Here is a 9,405-nt window from a genome sequence, read left to right on the forward strand (position 1 = left end):
GATAACCAAGCATGGCCAACTACAGCTATTAGGCGTCAGATCGCAGCTGCCTAAACCACATCCAAGATCCTCCATCATCGATAGCTCGTACACTAGATGATATTACCACTGTCGCAACCTCGACAATGTCCTTCAACCGAACTTTACTTAGTTGACTAGACCCCATCCCGCCCACTCGTACCGCGGCACTGGGTTCAAAGTTCGTCGCCCATCGCGAGGAGCAGCTGGGATAGTGAACCGAGCCATAGTGCGCATCATGAAGGCGAAACTTTAACCAGGCTAACCCCCGTGTACAGACCGACCAAATGATTCATGGGCTCAGAATGCATGGGATATATGATAATGGTTATCCACCTAGATACGTCATGCGGCCCTGGCCGACAGTAAGGGAAGTTATATACGGGAATGGGGAACCAAGTAGTTGTATAAGTGCGGGGAAGGTTTGGCGTCTCCAACGGTAAAGACGATCAGGCAGTGGTAGCCGATTTGTTTCCTCACCATCCCACGGTTTGCAAGCGCCCCTCACCCAGAAATTTTAAACGTGGAGGAGATCATAGCTTTCAGAAGACTTTTTGAGGGCACAGCCTCGTATTTCTCGGTACCTGGTGATCAGATCGGAATGACGTCTGAGTGATCGTGCTGATGTGGATCTGATCGATCTTTACAAACAGATCGACGATCAGGCAATGAAGATAGATGATATATAGTTACTCAAGGTGCTCCGCAGTTCTGTAGTGAGTTTGAACATCGTTCTATCTAGCCACTACAGTTTCTATCATACTATCTATTTTCTCCGACCAGAAAGATCAAAGACACCGTAAAAACTTCTGGAATCTACAACTGTGCGGCGTTGGCGCAGCCACTGACGCGAATTCCACAATGGCAGCTACCCATGAGGATGTAAGGCAGTTGGAGTCGCTGGGAAAAGGAGAGACTCTCAAGAAACCGTCTGCTGTACGCAAGAAGGCCCCTCCAAAGCTTGCGAAGCTAGATAAGAAAGAGAAAGTGGAAAAGCCTACCTTAGGTGAGTCAGCCATACACTAGGTTTGGCAATGGGTGTCTAATCGTTCAATAGCTGAGAAACCCGAAGAACAAGGGGAGACTGAGAAAGTGGGAGATGTTAGTGCTGGAAAAACACCTGAAGCGGGTCTAGAAGAACAGGTTGGGCAGGTGGAGGATAAAGCAGGCCGGGCAGGAGAAGAAGCAAAAGAAGAAGCAGAAGAAGGACTGGAGGGAGAGGACATGGAAGGAGAGGACATGGAGGAAGAGGAGGAGGAGGAAGAGCCGGAGCAGCAACGTGGGCCTCTCGAACAGAGAGAAGCCATGCCGCCAGATACTGCGGCAGGTTCTTCGTCCACTGCGGGGCTAGTGGACAAGGGTAAGGCAGCGGCCGTGCAATTGGGCCAGGTTGGCAAGGGCATTCAATCCATGAAGGATCAGGTCCCCACTGGAATGGTGGATCAAGTCCAACAGAAGGCCGAAGAAGGTGTGCAAGAGCCCACCGAGGGAATGGTAGAGCCTGAGAAAGAAGCAGGTCTTGGAGATGCCGTACCAAAGCCAGATATATCGGAATTGAAGGAAGCGGCAATGGGCCTCGGGGACCTGAAAGGCCTCTCGGTTGGTGAAGGCGGGAACATTGTCAATGCAGAGGGAAAAACCATCGGGAAGGTTGTTGAAGGCGATCCAGCTGACCTTGTTGGTCAGATTGTTGATGATGATGGAGAGATTCTGGACGAGGATGGAGACTTGATTGGACGTGTTGAAGTCGTGACTGAAAAAGTCGATGAACTTCCCAAGGCCGAAGAACTGGCGGAGAAGCCGCAATTGCCAGATATATCGACTCTCGAAGGCCTAAAATGTACCAAGTTCGGCAGTATTCTGGATGCTCACGGCAACCTAGTTGGGGAGCTGGTCGAAGGCGATGCGAAGAGGCTCTTTCGAGGAGGGTTTGAGCTGGACGATAAGGGCCAGTTCTGGGATCACCGAGGAAATGTTATTGGCAAGGTACAGCCTGTTCTGCCGGAGACGGAAGAAACCAGCATTTTCGAAGGAATGAAGGATCTGTATGTTGACAAGGAGGGGTGGGTGCTAGATGACAACGGTCAACGCGTTGGACAGGTAGTTGAAGGGGATGCCAAAAAGCTCGCGGGTCGCGCGGTTGATGAGGACGGCGATATTCTCGATCGACATGGAAACCTGCTGGGCCGTGCAGAGCCCTGGCAGGAGCCAGAAGAAGTTGCAGAAGAGGCGGTGGAGGAGAAGAAGCCGGATCTCAGTTCTCTGGAAGGGCTCAAGCCCACCAAGCTTGGCCTCGTGATCGGGCCGGACCAAGTCCCTCTGGGCAAAGTCGTTGAGGGTGATCCCAAGCACCTTGCCGGCCGAACCATTGCGTCGGATGGTCTCATCTGGGGCGACAATGGGGAGGTCATTGGACAGGTGGACCTGATCCCCGAGAATGAGCGGAAAGACCTCAGCCGGCCATTCCAGGGATGCATGGACCTGATGGTGAATGGGTCTGGCTGGGTGGAGGATGGCGACGGGAACATCGTGGGTCGCGTGATAGAAGGGGATCCCGAGAAGCTCCAGGGATATGATGTCGACGAGGACGGAGAGATTGTGGACCAGCATGGGACCGTCTTGGGGCGAGCTGCACCATGTGAACCCCCCGCTGAGGAGGTGGAGGCACCCGATCTGTCTGTATTAGCCGGCAAGGTGGTAAACAAGATGGGCAACGTCGTGGATACGAACGGAGTGGTTTTTGGACGGTTGGTGACAGGCAATCCTCGAAAGCTGGCCGGCAAGTCCGTGGATGAGCAGGGCCAGGTTTGGGATGCTGCAGGCCACGTTGTCGGCCAAGCCGAGCTCATTCCCGATGCCGAGCGAGAGCGGCCAGAGGGCCCTTTCAGCGGCCTGGATGGCTTAACGGTGAATAAGGAGGGACAGGTTGTCGATCCGAACGGCACACCGGTCGGTCGTCTAGTTGAAGGAGACGCTCGACGCCTAGCTGGGCGCGCCGTGGACGATGATGGGGAGGTCCTTGACTCGGCTGGGAATTGCATCGGCCGGGCTGAGCCATGGACTGCCCCCGAGGAACCGGTCAGTCCCATGGCTGGCCGTAAAGTTAATCGGGAGGGAGAGGTCCGCGATGAAGATGGTAATCTCATTGGCAAGCTCACCCAGGGAGAACTGTCGAACCTCATCGGCCGAACGATTGATAAGGATGGCTATGTCGTGGACAGTGCCGGCAATAAGATCGGGGAATGTACCCTGCTGGAGAATTTGCCTCCAGAGCCAGAGCCCGAGGAACCGGAAATGTCCCCCGAGGAGCGCGAGAAGCTGGCTCAACAGGAAGAGGAAAATGAGCTGGCCAAAAAGATGTGCTCCATTATTCAGCAGGCTTTAGATTCCTTGGAACCCATGTGTCGCATGATCACTCAGGTAAGCACTCTTTTCCATCCATGAGCATCTTGTAGGTGAATCATCTTGCTAATGCTGAATCCAAACAGCATATTGAAAAGGCCAATAGTACACCCAAGGATGAGCTGGATGAAGAGGCACTGGTCAAGGAGGTGAAACCGCTAATCGAAGAGGCTGGCACCATTTTGCAGGAGTGTAAGGGAGCCCTGCGAGCCTTGGATCCGGATGGTCACATTGCTGCCAATGCCAAAGCCCGCAGTGCTTCCCAAGAAGCCACCCCACAGGAGCACCATCTGGCCGAACTACTGAAGGACTTGACCAAGCTAGTGACAGAGACGATCGAACGGGGTAAGAGTCTGATTGCCGACATGCCCCATGCGAAGAAAGAGATCAACCCGCTCTGGGCGCTGTTGTCGGAGCCTTTGTTCCAGATCATCGCGGCCGTCGGTCTCTTGCTCAGTGGCGTTCTCGGGCTTGTGGGCAAACTTCTGAACGGTCTGGGTCTGGGAAATCTTCTTCAGGGGCTCCTCGGTGGCTTGGGGGTGGACAAGCTTCTCGAAGGTCTGGGACTGGGGACCATCACGCAGGGAATCGGGCTGGGTGGGAAGAAGAAGTAGTGCTGTATATCTCTATGGATTGGACTTCTCTAATCTGTCTGATTCGGGCGATTATGTGTCTTTTCAGTGATATCTTCATTGAATGGTTTCACTGCTTTGCGAACAGGGCGTGAAAGCGAGCTGGGAAGTGGAGGGAAGAAGGATTCGGAAAGTCTGTTTCCAGCGATTCCGAGTGGCTGCAGGAAGGGATTTCCGACGGTTGGCCCTGATACACGCAAGGGCCCCGTCAGAGGTGTAATATCTTTAAAATGATCTTAGCCGCCAATACAAGACACTTTGTCACATGAAATGCACTTATCTTTCCTGACTGATAGAAAAGGGCGCCAACTAGAAATGACATCAACATACATGGGAGCCTCGTGGGAGTGGCTCAGCACTGCCCCTTCAGCTCTACAGCAAGACACTCGCTAGGTGCACTAGTCAGTGAATGCCAATCGAGCTACCCAACAGCCATACAAAAGCATTGTGTGATTTACTATCTGTTGGCTTCACTGACTGACGTGGGCCAATGGTGTTGCTCAGGTCTACTTAACCACCGCAGCGACGCGCCCACAAGGCGCTTTCCCTCTCTTTCCCCTCATCGTCTCTCCTGCTGCGCAAGGCTGAGGCAGCTAGTGCCAGTCGAAAGCTCTGCTACTTTTACCATCCAGAACTCTCACTTATTAGTACTTGTTTTCTACCTTCCTTCCGGTTTTGTTCAGTTGTGTTACTCTTTTGTGTTATTGAACCTCGCCGTCTCCTCACCTCCGTGGTAACTCCCAGACTGCATCCGGATATCTCCCTTTGCATATTCTGCACTGACATCTACTCGTTTGTCTATTTGACCTATTTACTAGCCCTGAAAGATCCCTTTTTGTTCATTTGAAACAAAAAGAGAGATACGGATTTGCATATACACCGTTATGGCCAACCAGAAGTGAGTGCAAGTCACTCGCAGACAATCTATACAGATCAATCACTGACTTACCGGCTCCAGGATCTGTCGCAATTTCGCTCGAGATGGAAAATGCAGGTTTCGACCCTGCAAGTTTTCGCACGATATTCCCCGCGACAACAACCGACATGCGCCTCACCAAAAGACGAAGAGAGCCGAGCCACCAGCTTCCAGCGAGAGCGACTTTCGCGCCTGGAGACGACACCTGTGGGACCCCAACCGGGATTATCCCTTGGGCCATCGGCTGGGGACCTTTCTGCAGGAAGCACAACGCCTCATCGATCAAGATGTCGGGGTGCAGCAAGAAGTAATCCGCGCCCTGGCTGGGGAAGGCGGCCTGAAGCGTATGAAGGAGTTGATTGACGAAAACATCCTGACAACCCGGTCGCCTACACAGAAGTCGGCCATCTTCACGCAGCAGGTGTTGCCTTTTCTAAGCATCGTAACTCACCCTGGTGTGCGGGACTCCCTGGTCCTCGAACAGGCTGTTGGAACGATCTATGCGTTTCTCTACGGTGTGGCGGGCAGACGGGCACTGGACCTGCTAGGCTTCCTGGCAGACATCCTATCATCCGACAAGGACCAGGTCAAGGAGACTCAGATCGACCACCTCGAAATGTCCCTTGTGGCTTTCTGGCACATACTTGAGCTGAATTCAGAGGCGTACATCCATGAGGGCCTCAAGCTGTTGGCCAACAAGTTCCAGTCCATTGTGAAAGAGTATGAAGACTTGCACGTGCAGAGCGCCCTGTACAAGGTCAAGGTCTCGATGCAACGGATCCTGCATCGACTCAGTATTGGCGCTGCACTCCCAAGCGTAGCCTCCTCTGAACAGCCAGCCGCCCAAGGCGACAAGCTACCCTCATCATTCATCGTCCACCGTACTCCGCCGGGAGGACGCCACGATAATGATTCGGCAGACATCTGCGACATTCAGATCCTGCCCACGTCTGAAGAGATTCTATCCCCTCATACCGAATATCTGCCCGTGAAGGACCCTCGACAGTGGCATATCGGCGGTGTCGCTGGGCTCCTGGATCGCAACTTCCGATTGCTCCGTGAAGACACGGTCGGGCAGTTGAGAGACGCCATCCACAATCAGCTTCGCCCCACAACGATAACGCACTCAGGTCGTAGTAACCAACTCCGGACCTACGCATATTCGAACGTCAAGGTAGCTTCCTTGTCCTTTGATCGACACGCGGGGCTGCAATTTGTGATCCGGTTCCGTCAGCTGGCGCAGGTGCAGGGGTTGGGTGTCAAACAGCGCGAGGAATGGTGGAACCAATCTAAGCGCCTACAGAGTGGTGCCCTTGTATGCCTATTTGATCAGCGTGGAGAAGACGTTCTCTTTTGTACGGTGGCTGAGCCGCCCAGGTTGCCGCCCGGCACCCCTAAGCCCAAGGACCCCCCTTCTCTCTGGAAGGAGAAGGATGTCGCAACGGTCGCATTGGAATTCATCGACCCTACAAACCATCATGTGCAGTTTGTTCTGGATCGATATCGTCCGCGTGGCACAGTCTCACCGGTCACCCTGGTGGAGTTTCCCGGCATTCTGCTACCAGCTTTTGCCCCAACATTACGCGCGCTTCAGAAGATGAAGCGCAGTGAAGACCTGCCGTTTGCGAATCTGTTAGCTCCAGCGTCCTCCGAGAATTGGGACCAAGTGACACAAGTGCATCCGCCGGCGTATGCTCTCAAGCCCGGATTCAAATTCGATCTTAGCTGCTTGATGACTGACGCGACCGAGCTGCATCTCCGTCCCGGCCAGGCTTTTGACATGGAGACGTTCAAAGAGAAGTCCATCTTGGACCCAGCTCAAGCCGTCGGCCTTATAAACACCCTCCAACACCAAATAGGGCTTATCCAGGGCCCTCCCGGCACAGGGAAGAGTTATACCGGAGTTGCCCTCATCAAGGTGCTACTAGCCAATGCGGCCAAAGCCAAAGCCAATATTGGACCAATCATCTGTGTCTGTTATACAAATCATGCCCTCGACCAGCTCCTAGAAGAGCTGCTAGAAAGGAAGATTACCACACAGATTGTTCGAATTGGATCGCGCTGCAAGTCGGAACGTGTGGAGCAACACACCTTGAGCAAACTAGTCCACAAGCCTCCGCAGACCAAAGTCGAGAAGAGTTCGATCTATCACCTCCATCTCCAACTCGAAGAGTGCCAAAGGGAATTTGATGGCCTACGATTACATTTCGAAGGGTCTGAGGGGAACTTGAAGTGGTTTCTTGAGCGCTACAACCCCAAGCACTATCGCCAGCTTTTCAGCACCGATGAGCAGGGATGGATAAGGCCCAAGTCAAAGAAGGGTAATAACGCATTCCACCAGTGGATAAACAGAGGATTTGAGTCGACGGAGAAGCCCCGATCTATCGGTGTCCTTGAAAATATAAATCTTGAACACATGAGTGTCAGAGAACGGCAAATGGTCTACGAACACTGGCTCACAGAGAATAGACGTCAGAAGCACGACAAAGCTAAGATACTGGTCCAGGAACAACGAAGGAGCAAGGAAGAGATGAATGATGTTCGACACGAGGTTGATCTGCGATGTCTCCGGCAGGCACAGGTTATCGGAGTTACGACCAGTGGCCTCGCTCGGAACCTCAAAATGCTTCGTCGCCTTCAGTCCAAGGTTGTGCTGTGCGAAGAGGCTGGAGAAGTGTTGGAGGCTCATCTCCTGACAGCCCTTCTGCCTTCCGTCGAGCACGCCATTCTCATTGGGGACCACCAGCAACTCCGCCCGCAGATCCAAGACTACAATCTTTCTCGGGAGAACTACCGAGGTGGTGAGCAGTATTCTCTGGATCAATCGTTGTTTGAGCGACTGGTGGATCCTGGCGAGGACGGGTCAGGGGTGCGAATGCCGTTTAGCACGTTGGAAACGCAGCGCAGAATGCATCCCTCTATCGCACAGCTGGTCAGGGACACCTTGTACCCTCGCTTAGAAGATGCTCCGTCGGTTTTGGAATACCCGGAGGTATGTGGGATGCGCCAGAGGCTGTTCTGGTTTGATCATCAACACCCCGAAGCCGGCAATTCCAGTACGGATGCCGTGAACACCTCACACTGGAACGCGTTTGAGGTGGAGATGACCACCGCACTAGTCGCTCACTTGATCCGACAAGGCTGCTATAGGGCGGGGGAAATTGCTGTACTGACCCCTTACCTGGGACAGCTCCATCGGCTCCGACGCCGGCTCAGCGAGTCGTTTTCCATCGTCCTCGGCGATCGTGACCAGGACGATCTGGAGGCAGCGGGGTTGAATGAATCAGACGCAGATACACATTCTCCGGTGTCTCAGTCAACTGCACTACAGACCGTTCGTGCAGCCACCATTGATAACTTCCAGGGTGAGGAAGCCAAGGTTGTGGTGATATCGTTGGTCAGAAGCAATGCCCAGAGACGCTGCGGATTTCTGAGAACCTCAAACCGTATCAACGTCCTGCTGTCCCGCGCAAAGCACGGCATGTATATCATAGGTAACGCTGCTACGTCCATGGATGTGCCGATGTGGCGGCAAGTCGTGGAAATCTTGAAGAGCAAAGACAACTTTGGAGCTCAGCTCAAATTGCAATGTCCACGCCATCCAGATTCCCCTATTGCAGTTTCGGAGCCGGACCACTTCGTGCAATATTCTCCAGAGGGCGGTTGCAATCAGCGTTGTGTCAACCGATTGAAATGCGGTCATGCCTGTAAGCAGAAATGCCATTCGACACTGCTTCACAATGCAGTCTATTGCCAGGAACCCTGTCCACGACCTTTGAAGGGATGTGATCATGCTTGCCCGAAGCACTGTGGCGATAAGTGTCCTCAGCGATGCCAGGTGACCGTCTTCGACGCCAACCGGCACCTTCCCTGTGGACATGCTGCGGCGGAGCTTCCATGTTGGCAGGCGCAGGATCTTTCAGAGGTCAAGTGTCCAATGCCCGTGGCGAAGCAGGTGCAAGGGTGCAATCACACAGTGACAGTGCCCTGTCATGTCAAGGTCGAGATTCCATTCAATTGTCCAGCGGTGTGTGGAGCCATTCTTGCCTGCGGGCACCCTTGCCGACGCAAATGCTGGCAGTGCACTCGGTATGAGGCAGAGGATAAGGTCCAAGTCACCACCCACGGGCGGTGCGAACAGCCGTGCGGTCGCAAATACTCGGCATGTGCACATAGCTGTACTCGAATCTGTCACGAGCCGGAGCCCTGTCCGCCATGTGAGTCCCCCTGCGATGTTCATTGTGGCCACTCCCAGTGCCCCAACAAATGCTGTGAGCCCTGCGTCCCCTGTGCCGAGACACGATGTCCATCGTCGTGCCCTCACGGTGCATGTACGCTGCCCTGTGCGGCTCCTTGTGACAACGTTCCTTGTTCCAAGCGCTGCGACAAACTTCTGGCTTGTGGCCACCAATGTCCCTCTATTTGTGGCGAGATATG

The 9,405-nt window shown here is 53.7% G+C and overlaps 2 protein-coding genes across 2 annotated transcripts; both read left to right on the top strand.

Annotated features, from left to right (window-relative positions):
• Positions 1-879: 879 nt before the first annotated feature.
• Positions 880-4,286, top strand: An12g10470 (uncharacterized protein; the record flags this gene model as incomplete). Its single annotated transcript, XM_001396056.3, has 4 exons — positions 880-1,024; positions 1,076-3,438; positions 3,507-4,017; positions 4,141-4,286. 4 exons carry the CDS (start codon positions 880-882, stop codon positions 4,284-4,286), a joined length of 3,165 nt encoding a protein of 1,054 aa, XP_001396093.3.
• A 650-nt stretch (positions 4,287-4,936) lies between these two features.
• An12g10480 (uncharacterized protein) lies at positions 4,937-9,404 on the top strand (the record flags this gene model as incomplete). The annotated part of the gene is made up of 4 exons (XM_059743722.1): positions 4,937-4,950; positions 5,011-8,675; positions 8,715-8,995; positions 9,069-9,404. Coding segments are annotated over 4 exons (4,296 nt in total), but the record flags the coding sequence as incomplete, so codon positions are not given.
• Between the last annotated feature and the right edge of the window lies 1 nt (position 9,405).

This window comes from Aspergillus niger (assembly GCF_000002855.4).
Source record: "Aspergillus niger supercontig An12".
NCBI classification, from domain to species: domain Eukaryota; kingdom Fungi; phylum Ascomycota; class Eurotiomycetes; order Eurotiales; family Aspergillaceae; genus Aspergillus; species Aspergillus niger.